This window comes from Periplaneta americana, chromosome 9, assembly GCF_040183065.1.
Source record: "Periplaneta americana isolate PAMFEO1 chromosome 9, P.americana_PAMFEO1_priV1, whole genome shotgun sequence".
In the NCBI taxonomy this organism is placed as follows: Eukaryota; Metazoa; Arthropoda; class Insecta; order Blattodea; family Blattidae; genus Periplaneta; species Periplaneta americana.
Genome location: NC_091125.1, coordinates 127049687 through 127074456, shown reverse-complemented (window position 1 = coordinate 127074456; position 24770 = coordinate 127049687). Strand labels below are relative to the sequence as shown.

Here is a 24770-nt window from a genome sequence, read left to right as displayed (position 1 = left end):
GGAATTAAGTTGTTTTCTTATCCAAGTAAAAAAAAATTGTAAATTTCGACAATAAAACTTTCAGTATCTACGAACAATCCACGTAGAAAGTGTCTGTAGAAGTTTCTAACTTTCTTTTTAGCAATGGCGAGCACTTGAATCCACAAACGATTATGGAAAACACGGAAATTTTACTTCAAGCAAGTAAAGCGATAAGTTTGGAAGTACATCTCGAAAAGAAAGGTTATGTGATTATGTCTCGTGACTAAAATATTGTACGAAATTGAAATCTAAAAATTGGAAATTTGTCTTTCGAAGAGGTGGAAAAATTCAAATACCTTGGAGCAACAGTAACAAATATAAATTATACTCGGAAGGAAATTAAACGCAGAATAAATATTGAAAATGCATCTTATTATTCGGTTTAGAAATTTTTGTCATCTAGTCTGCTGTCAAACAATCTGAAAGTTAGAATTCATAAAACACTTATATTACCGGTTGTTCTTTATGGTTGTAAAACTTGGACTCTCATTTTGAGAGAGGAACAGAGATTAAGGGTGTTGGAGAATAAGGTTCTTAGGAAAATATTTGGGGCTAAGAGGGATGAAGTTACAGGAGAATGGAGAAAGTTACACAGCGCAGAACTGCACGCATTGTATTCTTCGCCTAACTTTTATGAGCATTAAATCCAGACGTTTGAGTTGGGCAGGGCTTATAGCACGTATGGGCGAATTCAGAAATACATATAGAGTGTTAGTTGGAAGGCCAGACGGAAAAAGACCTTTGGAAAGGCCGAGACGTAGATGGGAGGATAATATTAAAATGAATTTGAGAGAGGTGGAATATGAGGGTAGAGACTGGATTAATCTTGCACAGGACAGAGACCGATGGTGGGCTTATGGGAGGGCGGAAATGAACCTCCGGGTTCGTTAAAAGCCATAAGTAAGTAAGTAATGAAGGTATTTGACTTGCGTCATTCACACAAGCGCCTCCATATACGTAGTTGGCGACGCGCCGAAGCTTGTAGTTCTTACAGGCGCCATGAAGGTGTTGCTCTTGGTAAACCATAGGTGGCGAACCACTTAATTAGTGGAGCAATTCTGATAGAGAAACGGAAGTACTCCGCGAAAACTTACCACCAAACACCGTCTTTGTTCATCACAAATTCCAATTGGACTCGATGAGATTCCAACCCTTGTTACCAGCTTTGAAAGAAGACACTATAGCCCAGTGATGTCAAAGCAAGCGAATTTTTCTGACCTTGAGGTCGTCCGCGGGCAGCTAGCGCTAAGTATGGAAAGAGGAAGGGTTGTGTATATGAATAAGCAACCTGTTGGATTAAGAAAACAGTGGTGCACAAAGTTCAAACGGAACGTGAAATTTTATGTCATTATTTTTATATATGGCTCCTTTCTGTTTAATATTATCTATATTGTCTGTAAAACAAAAGTACTAACACTGATTTCTTAATATTGCACTTGTGTTTTAAATCTTAATAACATAATAGAGAGTTAAGAAGGAATATTCACTTAAATTCCATAGTAGTATAATATTATACTGTATTAAGTGGATGAAACACATCATTCATAAAGAAAGTGATATTCCAAAGAAAGAGATTGAGTATGACATGATAAGTTGGAATTTATATTGATAGTATTTTTAGCCTTATAAAAGTAATCAATAAACTAATCAAAACAATATTACAGTACAAAGCAAAGTTACCTAGGTACTGTATCAGTTTTAAGTGTAATTAATATTACATAACAAAACTCTTATCGCATTATGCTTTTAAGGTGATATTTGTGAGCAACTTCCTTCCTATCATCAGAATATTAAATTATTTTCTCGAAATCTGCTGAAGCTATAAAGCTGACATTTTTACAACACATGGGCACGTACCTTTTGCTTATGATGTAAAAGTAGTTGCTTTGTTAATTCATTTCCTTACAAACAATTTCCATGCGAATATTTTCAAAATTTTCAATACACTATCTTCAGTAATATGTATATACGGTATATTAGGTTTACGAAAACATTCTGTAAGGCTACTAAATAAATAGGTCTATATTTTATATACGAAAAGTTGAGAAAATATTTCTTTTGAATAAAAAAATCAAACTTGTGAAAAGTGAGCATTAAAATTAAAACTTACATTCTTATAATGCACTTATACTTTTCAGGCAAATCTAAAAATTAAGATGAATACAGTTTTAATAAGTTCTCTTCTCTTTATCTATTGAATCAGTGCTGGCCATCCCTGAATATAGCTCGACCAAGCGGCATACACTACCTCTTTCGTCTGTCTTTCCTTTCCGCTGTAAAGCGCTCAGGCTCTCCTGGGCTCTAAAGCGCACGCTTGCTCCTGTAGGCATCAATTGACATGCCTGCACTAGCCGCTCGGCTAGCGGTGCGCCTGAATTTTCTAAATTAAACGCCGAAATCCTAATCCCTAACTATTTTAAAACAAAATAACATGACACAAGTCTGAAATTCGTTTGTCAAAATGAACTCACTTCCCCACTCTTAAACTGGAACTCTTTACACCTTATCGTGCAGTGATGCAAATCTTAAGGCTTCATGGCGCGATCTGTATTGCAGACATCTTCATTTATGATCGGCTCTGTGTCTGGTGATTGTGTGTTCACAGTGGGAGAATGTATTGAACTGGAAGTGTTCCAGTGCTGTTCTGAGCAAATAAACTACAAATTTACGAATTCCAAATATTAAACATAAACTATGAGTCAGTTTCTATTTTGGAAGCAGGTCTGCACAGTAAACTGCAGCGACAAGATCCATGTTTCGTGATTGTGTGCACGCAGGAATGCAACGTGTGTTTGTTTCACTTTGTCAAATAGTGCTGCTCTTATGCTTGGCGTAGCTCCAAGTGTTTAAAAATGAACATCGATTAACAGGGATACTTTATATGAATTACAAATATAGCTTCAACTATGACGCAAATCTTACAAAAAGGGTGTGCCAAAAAATTTAATTTGATATCCTGATCAATGACAAATATATAGAGTTATTAGTTTAGGAATATTAATTTTTTATTTATTTATTTATTTATTTATTTATTTATTTATTTAAATACACCACCAACAGAAGCAGGCTTCCAATTACAGGTGGCTTACACAGAATACATATACAAAATACATAATAAGAAAAAAAAACAAAACAAATAACACAAACGAAAGAAAGGAAATACATAACGATAGTAGATGCTAGAATACAATATTGCAGTTAATATAGTGCCAAATGTCAATATAATAATGCAAAATTATTTAAAAACTAGAGTAAAAAACATTATAATATACTTCTTCATAATTTAAATATCTAAGGAAATACAATTCTTTTTAATATCGTATGAAATTTCTCAACTGTTAAACTGAAATCTAATTGAGAATCACAGTTCAAAGACAGAGAGTTGTAAGTATTACACATAACAAACAATGGAGAGTTCTTGAAGAAAACCGTTCTAGGAATGGGACGTAATTCTGTTTTCTTTACATTGAATTGAACGAATTTAAGAAAAAATATAAATGATTAACAAACAAGTTTCACTCTTATTATTTTGATCAGAAAGAGAGATTATTTAAATCTTGTTTTTCTATGATAGTGCGGGAAGTTGCGTTTTACCCACTGTTGTCAGTGCGTAAAGTGAATCTTTAAAACACTAGTCCGTAAAAGAGTAAATAATGACTTTATGCACTGCTATACAACATTTTACACACTGCCAAAGAAAATGAAATATTCAATGTACAAACGTCATTCAGTAAGAAATTAATGCATTACCTCGGTCTTTCATGGCCTACATATTACACGTAACACAAATTTAGCATTCATATTTACATTTTAGTCCGTATTTTTCTGAAGTTACATCTGTAGTACTCATTGCAATTTGCAACAATATACAGCATTAAATTTTCCTAACCGCTTTGTTGATTATATGGCCGAACAGACGGACATGAAATCGTGGTCATCAATAAAATAGGCTGTAATTCCATGCATACTTATTTCTTTATGGTTCTGAGTTTAGACGACCATGAAATCGTGATCTTACAACTTCTCCAACTATAAATATTTAGTTTATGCAAATTTGTGCTATCGTAGAAAAACATTATATGACATCCATTCGTAAAGTTATCTTTTTGGCACGAGTGTAAAGTTTATGAAACCTCGTTTCACAAACTTTACAGTAGTGTCAAAAAAAGAATTTTCACAAACTTGCATAATGATTAACTATTACCTGTTCCTCTGTAGTCCACTTCTGTGGAGTAACGGTTAACATATTTGACTGTAAAACGAGTGGGCCCGGGCTCAAATTCTGGTTTGGACAAGTTATCAAGTTCAGATTTCTTCCGAGGTTTTCTCTGAACTAACTGAATCAGTATTGTTGGATAACTTTCGGCGTTGCATCTCGGGCTTATTTCGTCATCACATACCATTTTCATCATTACCACAGCTCCGTTCCACCCATCCTTCATCACATGATGATGCAGAATTTCTGCGTGGAAATATATGTACTTCGGTACATCGTAATAATATGATATGCGAAAATAATCACTTAGTGATTTAAGACGGCGCTCATTCCGTCGGATCCCGGTCACTTAGTCACTCGTAATGAGTGCACCTCTGTACATTAATGTGTTGGACATTGTGCCACTGCCACATATCTGTGACGCAGTGTATGAGGGTTGGCCACTAGAGGGAACCTAAGAGGTGGAACTTAAACTGAGAGAATTCAATCCGGTATCGGACTGGGAATCCGGTGGGGCTTAGTGGATAGAGCGTCAGCACGTAGAGCTGACAACCCGGGTTCAAATCCCAGTGCCGGAGAGAAAATTTCTCCGTTCCACCCATCCTTCATGAGATAAGGTTAGTTGTTGATAGACATATATTGACGTAACGTCATTATTTGGCGCGTGTCTCACATGTACACTATCAGGGAACACTTGCATCTTGTTTGTGCTACAGTTGACGTACTATTATTAATGATTTTAAAATATACCTCGCAGAATCTCCACAATTAATTATAGTGACTATTACACTTTTACTACGTCGTACTACTCTTGACCAATAAAACTATACGAAAGGACGTCTTTCAACTAATCATGGCTGCTTATCGCACAATTTTATCGCTTCTCTAGCATTTGTTTTATTTTACCAGAAATAAGTAAAATAAAAATATTTAATCAATCACAAAAAACAACTCTAAACTGAATTAATAAAAAAACCCCTGCAGTAACTAAAGTTGATGAATGAACTAAAGCAGATACAGCTATAGCAGCAGGAAGTCATGAAGAAAATGGAATTTGAGCATTTGTTTTTTTTTATTACTATCCTATGTTTTTATCACTACCCTAACATTTGTTTCTTTGTTTGCCAACATTTCAAACTGCACTGGTCTGGACGTCTAAAAACAGAAAATTACAAACCACTGCAGTCGATGCAGAACAATTTCAAATCGGACTCACATTAGCATCCAAGAACAAGAATTAATAAAGATCACTAGTAATAGCAGTGCGTCTTCTCTGAAACCCTATTTACAAATAAATTAAGCATTCGGAAATCCTGAATAAGTTGAGGAATACAGCATGTACAGTAGTGGCAAAAATAACCGGATCGACCCTTGTAGCTGATTTCAAAGCCTTGATCGCTCAGAGCATGATAGACTGGTAACTAAGACTTTCGTGGTTCGAATCCTGTCTGAGAAGGAAACTTTTTTTTTGTTCATTATTCAAATTTATTCCCAATACTTTTCGAGTGCAACGATATTTTACTATTAATTAAATTATTATTCCCAGAACATGAATTTTATCAGCAATCGAAAAGTATTGGGAATAAATTTGAATAAGAAACAAAAAAAAGTTTCCTTCCCCGGCAGGATTCGAACCACGAAAGTCTTAGTTACCAGTCTATCGTGCTCTGGTGCGAACAAGGCTCTGAAATCAGCTGCAAAGGTCGGTCCGGTTTTTTTGCCACTACTGTACATCAACGAGTTCCACTTTTACGCACACGTCCAATATGATATCAACTGAACCACCAACCACTAAAGCATTCAAATTTGAAAATTGTACTTTCAATAATTGTTCCTTTTAAAATTATTCATGTTTATTTTTTATTTCATCATCCTTAATTAAAACTATTATTGTTTATTTCATCATTCACAATTGAAACTTTTTAACACTTGTTTATATTATTTAGGTTATGTTATAGCTTCTGCTGTATGATATTATGCATAGTCACGTATCAGAGATAATTTAATACTAAGATTTATTGAAAATCATCTGTTAAGTGAGGTTGATTACTGGGATCCGGATAATTGAAGTGGAATGCAACTGTTTCGATAAGAATGAAAGTGAATTAACAAAGTCTTCTTGACTGGTAACCGTCCACAGAGTTCAATGAAGGTTCTATAGTTGGCACAACTGATAACAAGAAAACAGCTAATCATAACACACTACTGCCATCTAGCGGAATATTTGTAATGCTCAGATTGTACATACAATAATACATTTGAAGACAGTTCAATATTTCCGTAACTCAATATTTTATTGTATTAAAATACTTCGTTACTTCTAATCTTTATATACTTTCTTCTAATCGTGTAATAGTCAATTAAATCCCACTCGAGTTTTGATTTTCTCTAGATAAATCAAAACCTCTAGTGAGGTTACTGGTGATAAAAACTGATACTACGATGACTTTTCCTACTATTCAAGTTATTTATTTATTTATTTATTTATTTATTTATTTATTTATTTATTTATTTATTTATTTATTTATTTATTCAATTGATTTATTTTTATTGACAGAGTTGCCAGCATAAAATAATTAGTAAATATAAAGAACATAAAAAGAATGTAATAATAATAATAATAATAATAACAATAATAATGACAGCAATTATAATTAGGGTCCGAACATTGTCCTACGAGGCTACAAAGTTAATTATTGTTGGAGTTTAGTAGTAGGTTTATTTTGCCTGGCAGAGTTAAGGCCATGAGGCCTTCTCTTCCATTCAACCAGTTTATAGGTGAAAGAGTGCGTGAGTCTAGCAAGCGAAGTACTTGATTGATTGTTCACGCTACTCTTGTTTCGTAATGTGAGGCAGAACAAAACACGGACCACTTTAACAATTACATTTATATTCAGAATTTAAATTATTTAAATTATATACACTAGAATACAGTATTTTTTTACCATTTACACTATAATAAAGATTAGGCCTACATTGTTTAAACATTATTTACAATTTTTTTTTAAATTTACTAAAGATGTTATTAATTGGTCCAACAGAATAATATCTGTTATAGTGGCAGTTAATATTTGAGGAGAAAAATTCGCTCCGGCGCCGGAGCAGGCGCTCTGACCACTGAGCTACGCGAATTCAATCCACAGCACCGGACCGAACTTGACAGTGGACTTGAAATATATACGTCAACGTACATGCCCAACTTGGAGTCAGGCCACAAAAGGGAAACACTGTAGGAGGAGAGTTCGGACCGGTGCTGTGGATTGAATTCGGCGTAGCTCAGTGGTTAGAGTGCTTGGTACGTAGAACCAAGGACCCGGGTTCGATCCTCGGTGCCGGAGCGAATTTTTCTCCTCAAATATTAATTATTTACAATATTAAGCTTATGTATAGTGTTATGTGTTGTAATGTCAGGTATTTTATTTCATAATATTAGAGCCTATTATTTCATAACTTGTGTACAATAGTGTAAATAATGTTTGATCATGTAAGCCTTCATTCTCTTTGATAGTGTAATAGTGAAAATAGGGCATTTTAGTGTGCGTAATGTAAAGGGCTCTCAGACTTTCACTATTTTTAAAAGCCGTTTGTCAGAAAGGCTGTTTTTCGTCCCTAGAATATGCTCTTTTTTTTTAATATCACTTTTGTTGAATATTTATTTTTAATAATATATCAATTTTCCTTTATTATATTATTCATTCCTTCGATCCGAATTGTCTTGTTCAATATTAATTTGCACTTGTCTAAGTCTTTAGAATTATATACACACATTTTGCTATTATTATTATTATTATTATTATTATTATTATTATTATTATTATTATTATTATTATTATTCCATTGTTTTCTGTATTGATGTTATGTATATTTACTATGTAGTTTAATACTGGTTGTTTGGAAGAGAAGGCGTTATGGCCTTAACTCTGCCAGTAACAGTAAAATAAATTAAATATATAAATGAATAAATAATTGAAATTGTAGGAAAAGTCATCGTAGTATCAATCTTTATCACTAGAATGTATTTTCAACAGTCTTGAAGGTCAAGTTTTGAATCAATAATAGAACATGAATTGCAGAACAAACAAGTTGCAAGTGTTCCCTCAAAGAACATGGACCGCGCGCCACATAACGTCACTCCAATATAATCTTTGAACAACTAACCTTATTTCCGTACGCCCTGGGACAGCATACTGTCTCTACTTATAATTTTGTTGTTATCTGTTACAACTGAATATCAGAAATATTCTCCAACTTGTTGTCGGACGAGTTTTGCTCTTCACAGTTCTTTGTTTCCTGAGGCGTTTCAGAGGAACTTCCACTCGGACTTCCTTCTCTCTCCATGGCAGTTTCAGAATTCTCCGTAGGGATCACTGTTTTAAGTTCAGGTGTCCCCTTACAAAGGGCTTGTAATGGTTTTATACCAGCTTCTCTTACCTCCCATACCTCTACATCAAGTAATCTAAAACAAATGAAGACATGTTAGTAATTTTTAACATGAAATATTTATGCGTTCGACATTAAAAAAAATCTTGTCACACTTTCTGTTAAGAAAGTGACGTCATTAACTTAGAATGGAATTTAACTGACGGGGGCACGGATGGCCCAACACTGCGATCTATTGAAATCTATTGCGCTAACCCTCGATATGGAATGAGTTGCATGCCACAGATCGCCTACGCGCACCGCCCTAAACACATGACTCCCTTAAAGATCGGTCCCTACAGCCGACAGAATGCATATACCATTCCTGCTTCGGCAACTTCCCCCAAGCCCCTCCTGTAGGTCCGAGGCGAAACTCCTCCCCCGAGTAGGTCCGCCTCGAGTGCCATTGCAGAAGCCATCCAACATCGCTGGACTACATTCCACGGAGGCCGGTCGAGAGAGTTAGCAGCTTTGGGAGGCCTCCGGTAGAGTGATCTGAAAAACCAGAAACGGGATGATAAGGAAAGGATGATGGGGGAGGAAAGGAAGTGGCGAAGATGAGTGGGATTCCAATCGCCTGATAAAGTTACCTGATATTCATCCATAGGAGTGGGGGGAAAAACCTCACCCAGGCAACTCGTCCTAATCGGTAATCGAACCCGGAACAGCTGGGTTCGGAGTTAGACTCGCTAACCCCTCAGCCACAACGGTGGACTACGCCATTAACTTAGTAGGCCTTGAATGACTGATTAAAACATTATATAATTATTATTATATGTTGTGTCGAAAACAAAGTAGTTTCGAATCCACCAGCCTTGATATAACGTAAAGGAGAAGTAAATTAATGTGATATTAGAATGAATGGATTATTAATCGTACACAATTGGGGCGATTAATAAATGCTGGGAGTAAAACGATAGAATAATTAATTAGCATAGTCTAATTATAAAGTAGTCTACTTAACTACTGTTCAATAGAAAACAAATTCTTTATGATAAGATATTGTTATTTATTTATTCGTTACAATTTAAAACAACTCATTAGTGTCTTATTGATGTTTTTTGTTTAACTAACTAAATTTTATTGTACATAAATAAGTAGATTAGATTATAATGTCATTAAGAGGTTAGGTACAGCTTACAGCAGTAAAATGTTTGGAAATATTCAACATTTTTTTTCCTCCATTACTGTATTTTGTACATTAATGAAAATTGGTATGTGTGAAACACTGTCCTTCTGCTATATGAAAAATATATTTTTACGATTTAAAAAAAAAAGTGTATATATATATATATATATATATTTTTTTTATTTTTACAAATTCAAAATGGTAGCAGTTCACTGTGTAGTGATGAAGCTTTTCCCTCATAATTCATAAATTTGTTAACATTTTCATGTTCTCTCTCTTTTATTTTATTACTGAAACTCATGTTTACAATATCATGCTCTTTCAACTACATTCCTTGAAAAATAATATTTTTTTTTTATTTTGTGTTGGAGGAAAATAATGATACTTGACCATTTCTTAAATGAATTTATTTTTTATCAGACAACCTATCAAAGGTAGAGAAGTGATCTTGCATCATGTTGTAGATATAACATGTATAAATATACACAAAAAATTTCATCACAGAATATTGGATAGTTTGTGAGTTATGTGGGAAATGCTCATCATTGCACAGTGAAATGAATTTTGGAAAAAAAAAAATGTAAATCATTTTTTTAAGTCCTTAAAGTATTTTTTCATATAGCAGGACAGTGTTCTACACATACCAATTTTCATTATTGTACAAGATACAGTAATAGAAGAAAAAATGCTGAATATTACCAAATTTTTCTCCTGTAAGCTGTACCTAGCTAGTGCTGCTCATCGGAGTGACTACTACCGCGGAGGAATCGGATATTACGAATAAAGCTTTCCACCGGTGATGTCCGGTACTATCGTAGGAGGAACAGGGAACATACGGGGGGATGCGGTACAGCGGTGTTCGGAGCGAAGCGAAGTTGGAGGACGTAGAGCTCAAGGACGACCGGCTCGTACGGACTGAGGGTGGTTGTGAGTGGAATAAAATGGCACCAAATCGTATATCCGTCGCATGGAAATTCTTTAATTTAGTTGAAGATAATAATAAAGTCGCACGCTATGAACTCTGTGGGCGAATTTACTCTAGGGATGTTAGGCCATTTGTTAGACCATTTGAAGCGATCGCACAATCGTGAACTTGAAGAAAGTAAGTAAATTTAACTGTTAAAAACACTTTTGAACTCTTTTAAAATGCGTGTTTACTTTGATTTATATATAAAAGTTCTAATAAATAATTTCGTGGTTTTGTGTGCAGAGAGAGTAACATTGCGAATGAAAAACTGAAAATCAGAAGAATTTCAGCAAAAAAGGATACTCTAAGATTGATCCAGCATATTGTTACGAGATGAAACTCCAAACTTCAGTGATGAGCCGCTTACTTGAAATGAAATATGAGTTGGTGATTGTGTTGCCAGAAAATGTTGTTTTATTTAACGACGCTCGCAACTGCAGAGGTTATATCAGCGTCGCCGGATGTGCCGGAATTTTGTCCCGCAGGAGTTCTTTTACATGCCAGTAAATCTACTGACATGAGCCTGTCGCATTTAAGCACACTTAAATGCCATCGACCTGGCCCGGGATCGAACCCGCAACCTTGGGCATAGAAGGCCAGCGCTATACCAACTCACCAACCAGGTCGACTGTGTTGCCAGAAAAGCCAAACGTTCCTAGGACGCTAACAGGTCCGTATTTTGAAATCTCTATGGCGTGGACCAGGTTAGATAGATTCCCTGAGTAGGTCTAAATTTTAAAATGTAGGTATGTAAGTGTTTAGGCTAACATTAAGAGCCGCGTTTGTGGTACTCGTACTTGCTGTCAAAAATAAATTATTACCATTCAGATACACATTGACGGTTAATTAATGATATCATCGTTTTCGTAGTTTTAAAATTACGCAAAATATTTGATATGATTTTTTTAAGTGCTTCAGTGCTATTGTTCCAAAGGTGCACAGTCTAGAAAAAAAGTCTTGAAATTTCTATAAAACGTAACTTTCGAGGCAATAAAAATGATACATAACTTATATGGAATATTTAAAAGGCAACTTGAGTTATTAGATTAAAATATTGAGTTTAATTCTGAAACTAAAGAATGTATGTGTATGTATTTATTTACACTGCAAGTGGGCAAGCACCCGGTGGCAGTGAAACGTGTGGTAATAATATAATTACAATTATCCTTAAGTTGATATCCGCTTATATTTTTTATTACAGAGGAAGACTGACGCGTTTTAGAAGAGACAATTCAAATACTGACATCCTTTAACACAATAATCGCAATCCTGTCTGGTGAAGAATTTTAATGAATTATTTTGGACAGTAAACTTTAACCCAATGATGCTACACGTTTCTTTTGTTCCATTCTGAAACTCCCTTAATATATTTTATGTTAAACTAAACCGATTAGAATAATAATTGACAAAATCCGTTTGTGAACAAACGAGTGTTTCCAGGAAAATTATAAATGTTTACATTAGCTACTGAGAAGCTTTACTTCTGCGTTAGTTTTCAATTAATTTTAATGTTATTAATTTGATCAATGACATAAAACTAATACGCCTTTCCACATATACTATGAATTTCAAAACTAGAAAAAAATCTGTCAGCTAACATAGTACTTCAAGCAAAGTAAGAAAAAAGGAAGTGCCGAAGAAAGAGAGAGAGAGGTAAATAAAAAAGATAAAATAAACAACAAAAAATTACACACTTGTTTTAAAAGATACGCGGACGTCAGCGGACTCGAATCACTACCTGATCCGATTAAAGGAATGTTCAGCGGAAAATGTATGTCTGCGCCACAGCACATATACAACCTGCGCGGCATCAATCGGAGGTAATCGGAGGTCTCCGATTGAAAGTGCACAAACAACCGCTCCAGAGAAAAACCTAATCATAAGCAGCACTATACCTAGCCCATTAAGTGGAACAGAAACAATAAGAAGAAAACAACTTGAAACTTGTTTATGGGTATTTCCCACTGGCAATCAGAAAGGATCTCTCGCTGTAGTCTCACATCACTATGCCGATTTCTTTTTCTTTTGAGTCTTCTGTGGGCTGGATCTTGCGGTGGATTAGTGACAATTACTCGAAGTAACCGATTCATCACCTCAGGAATACAGAGTCGTCGTGTAAGTTTTTATTGCAAATATTTCAAGATCCACCAGATATCAGTCTCAAATAGTGATTTTGCATGATTTGTATTCTTCTTACTTGAGATGCAGAAACAGATCTTTGAAATTGAACATCCATATTGCCATACAGGACGCACAATTGAAATGCAGTTAAGTATGATCATTACATCTACTAATTGGTTTGCTTCCTCCACACTACGCCTCTTGACATGAGGAAACAATTAGGCCGCAATTAACAGGCTCTGTTTTATTAAATTTAAATGTGATTTGTACAAAGATAAAGGAAAATAAATATCAAAATTTTATTTTAAATTCCGAACATCTTTACAACCTTCATGCTCACAATAACAATCACGAACTGCATAAAAGTTTTTTTTATGTAAATATATGAATTCGGCGAATCTCCTATTACATTTATATTCTTGTAATTATATCCGATAATGTTTTTGGGTCATCCGACAGAGATTAGTGGGAAAAAATAGCATATTCACAGCTTGGATTCATTCAAATTAGAAGGACCATTTGTGACTAATTGCCATAGATGCATGACACGTAAAGGACATCATTACCGAATAAAATATCGCTAGATGTAAATAAAGGCCCTCTTTTATCTACATGGAAAACCTATTCTTGTTGTTGTTGTTTATTTTTAAGATACATAGAGATTGGCATCGTGTACAGTTAAGGAAGCAAGACCTGTCCTGTGACATTACCATGTGCCATGGCTATATCACCGATGGGTATGAAGGGGCAAGGTAGGTTTCAATCTGAAATGAACTCCGTGTCGGTAGATTCATGCAATATTAACCATCATGATACAATAGTACATTATGCAACGAAACTATAATAGTAATAATTAAGACGCGAGTAGGTTTATGAAACGAGCGCAAGCGAGTTTCATAATTTTCATACGAGCGTCTTAATCACCATTATAGGCAAGTTTCATGCGACTTTTTATGCTCGATCATATTTCTAACTTGAAATTATTAATAAGTATTCATATTATTCTTATCTGACTGGAGAGCGGAATTGAACTTGTGCAATTCTCGTAAATTGCGAGATGTGCGCAGACGCGAAAGTATTGATTTTTTTTCCGAGGAATAAATGTCATTGACCTTGATATAATCTAGAGAGTAAAATGAACATTAATCTTGATATAACCTTTAAATTGATTTAGTCATTGAAAAACGAGATGACAAATTGAATTTATTTGAATATTATTTACAATTGACGCTAATTATTATAGTAACAGAACATAACCTTCTGCGACAGTATTGGATTTCCAGCCTCCGTGACGTTTCGCTAGTTGTCTTTCGATTGCATATCCGAGAATAATCGATACTTGCGCTTTCATATTACTTTGTGATTGGTGGAAAACCTGAACTTTAATGAATAGGTGTACTTTAATGAGGTCCATTAAAGGGCTACTACCAGGTGTATAATCACTACATTTCAGCATGGTCGAGCAGAAATCTCTTTTTGATAGCTCATTCTATCTCCTGTAATATTAACAATCCTGAAACAAAAATATTAACCATAATGAAATAAATCTCTTTTTGATAGCTCATTCTATCTCCTGTAATATTTTATTTTAGTAGGTTATTTTACGACGCTTTATCAACATCTTAGATTATTTGGCGTCTGAATGAGATGAAGGTGATAATGCCGGTGAAATGAGTTCGGGGTCCAGCACCGAAAGTTTCCCAGCATTTGCTCATATTGGGTTGAAGGAAAAGCCCGGAAAAACCTCAACCAGGTAAATTGGCCAGACCGGGAATCGAACTCGAGCGGCCTGGTTTCACGGTCAGACGCGCTAGCCGTTACTCCATAGGTGTGGACTCCTGTAATATTAACCATCATGAGACAAAAATATTAACCATCATGAAACAAATCTCTTTTTGATAGCTCATTCTATCTTCTCTCGGACAACTCACATGACCGGTCTCACCTCTCCATCTGTACACTTTACTTTATCAGAAAATCTCTCTCTCTCTCTCTCTCTGTATGTGTGGTATTCGTGAGTCATATGAAATATGGAACCCTCGGAGGAGATTGGCCAGTGACTTCTCAACAGCTTATAAACAATTACCTAAAACTGTTTAATCAATTTATAAAATCTATAAATTTGTGACAAAACAGCAACTACACTCTATACCAGATGTCTTTGGTGCAGATATAAACGGAACGAAATGCAAGAAAGCGCGGTTCACACGATACTAAATATATGTGTATGAATTAAGTGACAGACTACGTTCATATAACGAAAAGTGAAAATTAAAGTAATGTGTCTTTGAACATACCTTCTTGCATCAGTCACTAATTGTACTGCTGTCGTCTGCTCATACATCTCACAGATGCTAGACGCAATAGAACTGTAGTCTCTGAATATCGTCTCGTAACCAGGATATCCACGCGCTAGTGTCTACAACGCTCCAGCTAAGTAATGACCCGCCAACCAATGGGAGCGCAGCGATAACATGATATGCATCGAGATCCTTGTTATGGTCTGCTCCAAAGAAATCTGGTATAGAGTGTAATATAGTGTAAAAAATGCGTGATAAAACAGCAACTAAAAGTGAGTTTAGAAATGTGTGACATGAACAGGCACTACTACAGTTTTAAAAATGTGTGATATAACATAAGGACGACACATACATAGATATTTTAAGTAAATTAAAATTACCAAATTGTAAATATTATATATATATATATATATATATATTTGTACTACATAGAAGGTGAAAGTATGTAGTATTACTTAGGTAATGTAATTAAAAAAATACCTACACTCATGAAGAAATAAAGCCAATAAATTTAAACACAGAACGATTAGTCAGTTTCAATTTAACTTTTAGAAAAGGAATTATTGTACCTACATGTAATAGTGCATCTTTGTGGATAGAAATATTACATCTGTCAGCATATAGTTATTGAAATTTATGTGTCATTTCGAAGAAAGTTTACGTGTTACATTTATAGAAGATTACGTGCTGCTTTTATAGATTTTTTTATTCTAGTAGGTTATTTTACGATGCTTTACCAACATCTTAGGTTATTTAGCGTCTGAATGAGATGAAAGTGATAATGCCGGTGAAATGAGTCCGGAGTCCAGCACCGATAGTTACCCAGCATTTGCTCATATTGGGTTGAGGAAAAACTCCGGGAAAAACCTCAACCAGGTAAATTGCTCCAACCGGGAATCGAACCCGGGCCACCTGGTTTCGCGGCCAGACGCGCTAACCGTTACTCCGCAGGTATAGACACTTTTATAGAAGTTCTGAGTATTTTATTTTATATTTTGATACTGCAAATATTATGATGGCACAAAACAACTGCCAATGTAAGACGAGGTTCCACGCTGTCTCCATGACCCGTACACCGATGAGCAAAATGCCGCTTTCCGGTAAGAGATAAATTGTTCATTCGGTATAATATACCCAAAGGCTGAAGCGGTATCACGACAATTTTTTCTGTAGAGACATGTAGTATGTAAATTGAAACGTTGTACTCTGGGAACAATATTATTGTCTGCAAAGCAAATAACTTGGCGGAGGAGTGAGATATGGCTGGTAAGTAATTTTTGCTTTAGTTGGGTTTCTTTTACTTTTTGCTGATGTACGACACAGAATTTCCGGTCTTTGTTCTTGATGAGCTTACATTCACTAACTTATCGTCTTATGCTGTTTCGTATATTGCCATCTTCACGACACATGAAGATCTATAAGTGCATAATAGTCACGTGCACGTATTTACTTACTCAGTATTTTGAAACATTCTTTCGGATTTGAAAGGATTCTTCGTAAGATTACCTGAAAATAAAAATAAATATTCATGAAAGTGATCAAAATTACTAGTTTTATATTTTATAAGTGTGTCGAAATAATAAATTTAACAAATGTTGGCGACATTTAAATACGGAATTAAATTTTTAACAAAATGAAGATATTAGGTATTATAAATAACGAGCTTTCATACTAGTACTGTGATTTTCTTCCGTCCCATATTTTAAAGTCACTGCAAACTAATTTAAATAGGACATCCGGATTGTGGGATGTGGAATCAGAATAAAACCAAACATTAAATAAACTTAAAGAGTTGAGGGTATAAACTGCAGAGACGACATTTAAAGGTAAAGATAATCGATTTCATCGGCCGGGTATCTCAGTTTGATAAAGCAATTGGCTACGGACTGGCAAGTTCCGGGTTCAAATCTGGGTAGTGCCGGGTTTTCCCATTACCAAAACTTCCCGAACGTCCCCGAGATCCACTCAGCCTGCTTTCAAATTAAGTAGCGGGTTTTTCTCAGTGTGAGAGGTCAGCAGAGCCTAGTGATCATCACTGCACTTCATTCTAGTGTCGAGGTCACGGCAGTTTGGAGCTCTACTTTCATGCCCCCCATGCGTATCAAGATTGTGAGAATTTTTCCGAGCGTTCTCAGTTCCCCCCCCCCTTTCATTCCACCAATACTCTCCACATTTCCTGTCTCATTTGCTTCGTTTCGAAAAAAAAATCGACAGCCTTATAGCTTTACTATAGGCTACTGCATAGGCCTATCTTTACTTTCATGTTAGGAGCACATTATTTGTTCTAGTCTCTAGTGTTTGTATTATTGTAAATTTATAGTACCGTGGAAAATGATAGTCGTGTTTGATTTTTTTGTTTAAAAATTATATTTTATTTAACAACTCTCGCAAATACCGAGGTTACATCAGCATCGCCTGTGTGCCGGAATTTTGTTCCGCAGGAGTTTTTTCACATGCCAGTAAATCTACTGATATGAGCCAGCTATCGACCTGGATCGAATCCGCAACATCGGGCACAGAAGGACAGCACTCTACCGACTGCGCCACCCAAGTCGACTTTTTAAAAGACTGCAATTATTCATATGTATCACCATCCCAAACCTGACCGGGACTCGAACCCGGGCCGCCTGCTTGAAAAACCGGAGCAGGGGTCCGTTGGTTGGTATATAATGTGATATATTTTAGTAAATTACAACGATGGGAATATTACACAATCGACAGTAGATCAGAGACATTATAAACTGGCAGCAGTCTCGTCTGCTTGTATCATCGTTTTCTAGTGGTTACCACGGGTTGAGAAAGACCTAATACTGGAACTACTGCGTGCTCAGTTCAAAGTGTGTCATGGCTCGCTGTATGCCGTCATGTGGCTAGCCGATGAGCCTAGAAAATTCAATCTTCCTACACTTCCGCAAAGGCGTATTACATATGTGCCAGAGAAGTTGTCTGGCAAGTAAGGCGTTCATTCTGAAGAGTACTTACCGATACGTACGGTATTGCCGGTAGTGACAGGAATGTGAACTGTTTGGAAACACGTACTGTGGTGAGTTTTTTTCTTTATGGAGAGAGGGTTAAGACGATTACTTACGTATTTGTTGACATTAACTTCGACGGTCAACATGGACACGGAGCATTTGATTTGTGTTGTGGAATGTTGCCGTTACCGAGGATAACAAATACCCTGCGTACGATTTTCCCGCGCAAAATACAGTTCGAAAGAGGTTATTGTAGCACACAGACCGACGCTCAAGTTATACCGTACATGTTCTCAAGTTCAGATTGAACGCCTTGAATAATAGGCAACTTCTCTGACATAAAAGCCGAAACTCGCTTCAAATCGCTGACTCACAACAGTGACGTCATGACACACTTTGAAATGAACACTCAGTAGAGATAGAACATTGACACCACTTACAATAAATATACACTTCATGGACCTAGTATGTTAACGTCCTCATTCGATTTCTACAATTTCTTTCGTGTATAAAATCCATCCTTCTCGACAGAACTTGAACAGATTAAAGTGTTACATCCATTACAACACCGAAGACGCATACTTGGTAAGAGTTAGCATTGCATCACACAATTTAGTACGCAATTTGAAGACAGATTCCTAGCAGGGGGAATGGAGCGTGATGTTCAGTACAGTCTGAAAGATCTTAGGATGAAAAATGTCTGGGAAGGTGATTTCTCCAGAGAATTTTATGTATTAATTTCTCCAATTTAATACAATTTCACCACGTTAAATATCCTTCAGATGAAGAGAGACTGATTACGTTACTAATAGAACTTGCATCATTACCGAAAATTTCATGATCTTCCTCTCTGTCTTCACCAACTTCATGAACTTCCTCTTCCTCTTCTTCACAAACTCCATCATCTTCCTCTTCATTTTCTTCAACTCCATCATCTTCCTCTTCCTTTTCTTCACCAACTCCATCCTCTCCCTCTTCCTTGTCTTCATCGAAAGCTTCACAATCTGCTTCTTTCTTCTCTTCATCCATCCTGTGTTGTTACTTGTAGTTTAAGCTAGTTGCAACGTCTGTGAAAAGAAACAAATGTAATTTAATTCAACTCATGTTTATTACTTTAGGATATGTGAAGATTATAACAGCAGGGAGCACTGATCCGGGTAACAATTACTTATTTATTTATTTATTTATTTATTTATTTAATACAATAAGCATTTGACTCGTACCGTTGTGCTTGCAAATGAAGAGAAGAATAAAAAATATAATACAGCAAAAACAAACAAAACAGTAAAATTACAGGTTCTGTGCTTGCATGAGTTCCCTTTCTTCTGTATTTCCCCCACACTGATTTCTTGGTGAGGGCTATGCAGGTTCGGAGATGGATGGAATCCAAAGCAGATGATTGGTTGCAGAGTATGGAATTCGGGCTGTCCACTATCATTATACCAATGCGGTGAACATGTTTCTCTAGGCAATCCTGACCTGTACATACAGTAGAACTCCGATTTTCCGTTACTCTATTAACCGATTGGCGGGTTATCCGATTGTTTTTCTCTCGCTCTTTTCTTTTATTGCTACAGAAACATAGGAAGTACTACTGTACGTTATATTAGTACGTATTTTTTTCTAGGGAGTGTTATTACAAGCCTTTACACTTTCACAGTTTACTCTACTGTTCGAGTTGCCGCACTGTACAACTTCTATATAAAATGCATTCCATAATTAAGGCGTTGACATGGGAAAGGTAGTAACTGCCAAAATCAAAATTTTTCAGGGGAAGCAAAAAACAAATTTATGAACACTTTCTCACTTACATTATTACAGAAACTGCTTTAAATGAAAGGCATACACTCATGTTTGTGTTACATATGAAATTTGAAAAGTCTGGCACAGATTTATCTGTGAAATCCTATTTTATGAAAATACAACATTGAAATCACTCCTTAGCCAAACAGAGAATTAACGTTATTTATATATTATGCACAAATTTTTCGGTAAAATGTATGATACTTTTCATCCAGGAAGTCTAACATAGATAACAAGTCTCTCTTTTTGGCATCAGGGACGACTGGTCTTCTTTCAAGGCGTTGCAAGCACTGCAAGTTAGTGATTGACGTTAATGACTGTCCTTTCTTAAAACCCTGTGCTCTGTCCACATTTCAAGGTCATTAAATTACTGTCTTGTTTTTATTAGAGGAAAATCAGCTCTTGAGAGTCTAATCCAGTTGAGGGTGCTGATTTTGATAGGAGTTGTATTCAAGAACTTGTCACATTCTGCAGAAAAGTCGAATAAATCCTCATCCTTCATCATTATCACATTATTAGGCCTTACCTCTTCTGGAACCATGGTCTTGCATTTTTTTTTCTTTTCTCTATGATGCCAAATTCCCTATCACATGGCATGTAGGAATGTTCTGAAACCAGGAATTTCAAGTCGACTGAATCAAAATGTTTTGTTGGCAATAATGTAAATCAGGACCATTAGAATCATCCGATTCTTATTCTGCCCTGCACAGTTATCAGCCCATATTTGTCTAGACAAACTCTGATGTTGTAAAAGGAGTTACTACCTTCTCCGCGCCAACAGCTGTGCACTTACAACTTACAACATCTAGTGACTACGTTTCCAACTTCGTTTCATTACATACGGACATACTAACTTCTCTGTGCCATTGGCATGGCCATTTACTACCTTCTCAATGAAAAACCAAAAAATTCGAATTTTTGGCAGTTACGACCTTTCCCATGTCAATGCCTCAATTGTGAAAAGAAAATGTGTTGTGCTAAGTATCGAAAAAAGTGCAAATAATTAAGTGGTTTGGGGAAAGAGAAACTGTGGCTTATCTCGCACTAGAATACGAAACTGATGTTACAACTGTGCGCGATTTAAAAAGCAAGGCTAAAGTGTATAGGGTATGTAAATCTACGCCATCACACCTCTACTATTCCTATCTTTCCGCTGACAGCCATTACAAAAAGTTTCTTTGCCCCTTAAAAACACTTCATTGACAACCGAACTTAAACTAGTGAACTTCTGATTCACTACCAAGCGTGTTAAACACAAGACACGGAGGAAATTACGAATTACCTAATTTACGAAAATATTTTATGGTACGAATTATCCGATTTTTTCTATTAACCGTTCAGTCCACTCCCTTAATTACCACGGATAATAAAGGCTCTACTGTATTACAGTATATCCTCCTTTCGTGGCCAATCTGGTAAATGAGAAATTTCTGTTTCCCAGATAGCTACTATTCTGTGTCCTCAGAGTTAGGTTTCCTGCATGTACCTGTTTTAGGTTTGATGAATGATGCGTGATCCAATACGGAAGGGGACAGGATTTAATAATAATAATAATTAATAATAATAATAATAATAATAATAATAATAATAATTATTATTATTATTATTATTATTTATACTGGCAGAGTTAAGGCCATAGGGCCTTCTCTTACACTCTACCAGGTCACAAAGTATACAAGCAGTTAAAATAATAACAAAAAGTTAAAGAACAGAATACTAACATATTACAAAAATAATAATAGCATAATAAAATCGACACTAAACAACATGAAAATAATACCATAATAGAAAAAAGGCAGTAAAATACATTGGAATATAGCAAAAGCAACTCATTTAGAACAAATGGTTAATATGGAAAACGTAAGGAAGAATATAACAAAATAGAATGTAATAAAATAATAATAAAAAAGAAAAAAAGAAAATTAAATAAAATTCACAATAAAAGGCTATGATAATAAATTCATCAGCTGATAAAGAGAATAAAAAGGGGAAAGAAAGGAAAAGAAATATATAGCCTATATTTTTACAAAACTATCGCTGAGAAAAGGACTCATAACTGAAAGGAATCTGAATTGAAAAAGTGCAATTTTAATTTATTTTTGAAACTAGACAATGTCCGACAGTCTCTGACATGTTGTGGTAGAGAGTTCCAGAGGTGAGCTGCAGAGACCGTGAAAGATGAAGAGTAGAAGGATGTTCTGTGTTTAGGAATGGAGAGTGTGATATGGTGTTGTGAGAGAGTATCTATTTCGTGATATGAGGACAAATGTTGAAAACGAGAAGCTAAGTAGCTAGGTTTAGAGTTTTGAAGAATGTTGAAGAGTAAAGTGAGAGAGTGAATAGTTCTTCGCTCTTTCAGACGGACCCAGGACAGCAGGATTGTGTTGTGTTTGAAGAATTGGAGTGCCTTTTTAGCAAGTAAATCGGCATTTTCATTACCCATGATTATACAGTAAGATGGAATCCATTGAAAGGGGACAATTTTTTTTATTGTATTCATGAATACATTTTGACAATATTCTACATTCTATCCTTTCTGGTGGCAGTATTGAAAATATTTGTTATACACTGTATTGCTGCTATAGAATCATAAAGGATAACAATTATGAAATTCTACATGCTAATTCGTTAAGGGCAATAAGTGTAGCTCGAATATTTTTTAGCTTTAGTACCAATCATTGCAATATGGTATAATAAATTTGGATTGGAATAGTATCATCTGTACTTAATCCATTAATTTTATTACACAGAAGATTAATAAAAAATTGTCTTAACCAAAAATACGGATTATCCAATATAATTACTTTATACAGATTTTAAAATAATGACTATTGAAGAAATTTATAAATATACTGTAACTTACTACCACAGAAATCAAATAAAACCTAAATCTAAACGACATGAATATCGTACTCGAAGACAAAAGTCTACTTCCCCATTAATTGAGCCTAAATGCCATACAAGAGCAGCTCTTGAACATGGTCCTAGTTTCGGCCCAAGACTTTATAAAAAAAAAATTACAAACCATTTTCAAAATTTGAAATATTTTAAAATTGAAGCTTGTAAAAAAGAAAATTATAAAATTATTCATGATATATAATATTAACAAATGTGTTTATTTTTTACTTTTTATTTTTGTCGACTATATTCATGTTTTTATTGAATATCACTCACTTCTGTCTGATTGTCAATTTATATTAAATGAGTTTTCTCTCTTTTTCTCTTTCTTATTTCTTTTTTGCTCTTGTGTGTTATTTATTGGTTTGATTTAAGTTACTTCCTGTATTTAGTAAACTGTCCTTGTAAATTTTATGTTATATTATTGGCTAAGACCATAACGTACACGAGCCTGGCTCTTACGGTAGTGGCTAGAAACATTTTTGTTTTATAATTTTAATTTGCACTCGCTAGCTAGCTAGTTAGTTAAATAAAAAAAAATAACCATCAAAAACAGACTGAATATAACCAAGAGATGAGTAACAAGAGAAAAGCTCACAGTGGAGACTTACACTTACACAGCCGTTGCTGCAAATTTTGAATCCATCTGTATATATGCGTAGTCAATCAATGGAAGGAAATCGTGTGCTTATTGGTTTCATAGCGTTGAGTTTTAGTATAGCTGGATCTGTTCCAGCCTTCCTGTAGACTTCTACGACGTCGGTTTAGGTCTGGATGGAGATCATAACCAGTGGGTTTTGTGGGGATATGAGCTGTTCAGGTTCCATGATAATGCCAAATTTAGGCCTTTCTTTAAGAGCAAATTAATCGAATTAAGCCTTTCTGTGTTTTAAATCACCTGTTCCTTTTTCATATTCTGAACAAAATATGTCATAACAATTATTCGCGACATTTGCAAAGCAAATTCAAAAGACGTATGTCAAAAGACAAAGCAATAGCATTTGTGGAGCTGTATCAAATTCTATAATTTAGAATTTCTCGTTAGAGATTTTTCCTTCTCCACTCTGTCTAGAGTAGTGATACGATGTCGCGGAACTATGAGGATCCGAATGCGCGCAAGAAGCGGCATAAGTAGCATCGATTTTCAAGTCATATTTCGTAAACGAGGAAAACGCGAAACAAACGACTTTCATCAGGTTCCTTAACGAACGAAAATTAACTTAAATATGCATTTTCATTAGCTAAATTCAAGCTACACAACCTGGCATGGTTCCCTTGTTAGCGCATTTACTGGAGAACAGACTGCTAACTGGAAGGTCCCGGATTCGCTTGCTTATGGTATCAGGATTTTCTTGCAAATCAAGCTTTCAGGTATAACTCCCTGTAAAGTTGATTTGAGTAATTTCGAGGGAAAAATTGTTCCGGGGCCGGGCATCGAACCCGGGACCTTTGGTTAAACGTACCAACGCTATACCAACTGAGCTACCCGGGAACTCTACCAGACACAGATCCAATTAGGATATACCTGAAAGCTTGATTTGCATAATACACGTCACTGTTCGTTGACAGAAAACCACAATTTAAGTCACATAGTTAGTGTGCACTCAGTGTTGGTTGCTTGACGGTTGTCAGCCCACTTTGAGGTCTGTGGATATAGAGAGAAAAATTGGATCGGTGTCTGGTAGAGTTCCCAGGTAGCTCAGTTGGTAGAGCGTTGGTACGTTTAGCCAAAGGTTCCGGGTTCGATACCCGGAACAATTTTTCTTCGACATTATTCAGGATTTTCTTGTCACCATAACTTCCTCGACGGCTCCAGGTATCTACACTGAGCCTTCTGTCAAATTGAATACTGGTTCTTTCCGAGGGTAAAAGCCAGCCGGATCGTGATGGTCTTTCTTCTGAGGTCAAGAAAGCATGTGTG

The 24770-nt window shown here is 35.5% G+C and overlaps 1 protein-coding gene and 1 long non-coding RNA gene across 4 annotated transcripts in view; both read right to left on the bottom strand.

The window, feature by feature from the left end:
- Positions 1-3660: 3660 nt before the first annotated feature.
- Positions 3661-24595, bottom strand: LOC138706466 (uncharacterized). Its single transcript, XR_011334002.1, has 2 exons — positions 23946-24595; positions 3661-3787 (listed from the first exon to the last, which is right to left on the bottom strand). It is a non-coding gene; the product is annotated as an uncharacterized lncRNA (long non-coding RNA).
- LOC138706464 (uncharacterized) overlaps positions 3661-24770 on the bottom strand; it is a 61625-nt gene continuing 40515 nt past the window's right edge. The window contains exons 10-12 of one of the 3 annotated variants that reach the window (XM_069835793.1): positions 18976-19215; positions 16628-16679; positions 3661-8693 (exon numbers count right to left, since the gene is read on the bottom strand). In XM_069835793.1, coding sequence (XP_069691894.1) covers positions 8456-8693; positions 16628-16679; positions 18976-19177 — 492 coding nt within the window. In that variant the 5' untranslated portion in view covers positions 19178-19215 and the 3' untranslated portion in view covers positions 3661-8455. The other 2 variants (XM_069835794.1, XR_011334001.1) reach the window with 2 other exon arrangements.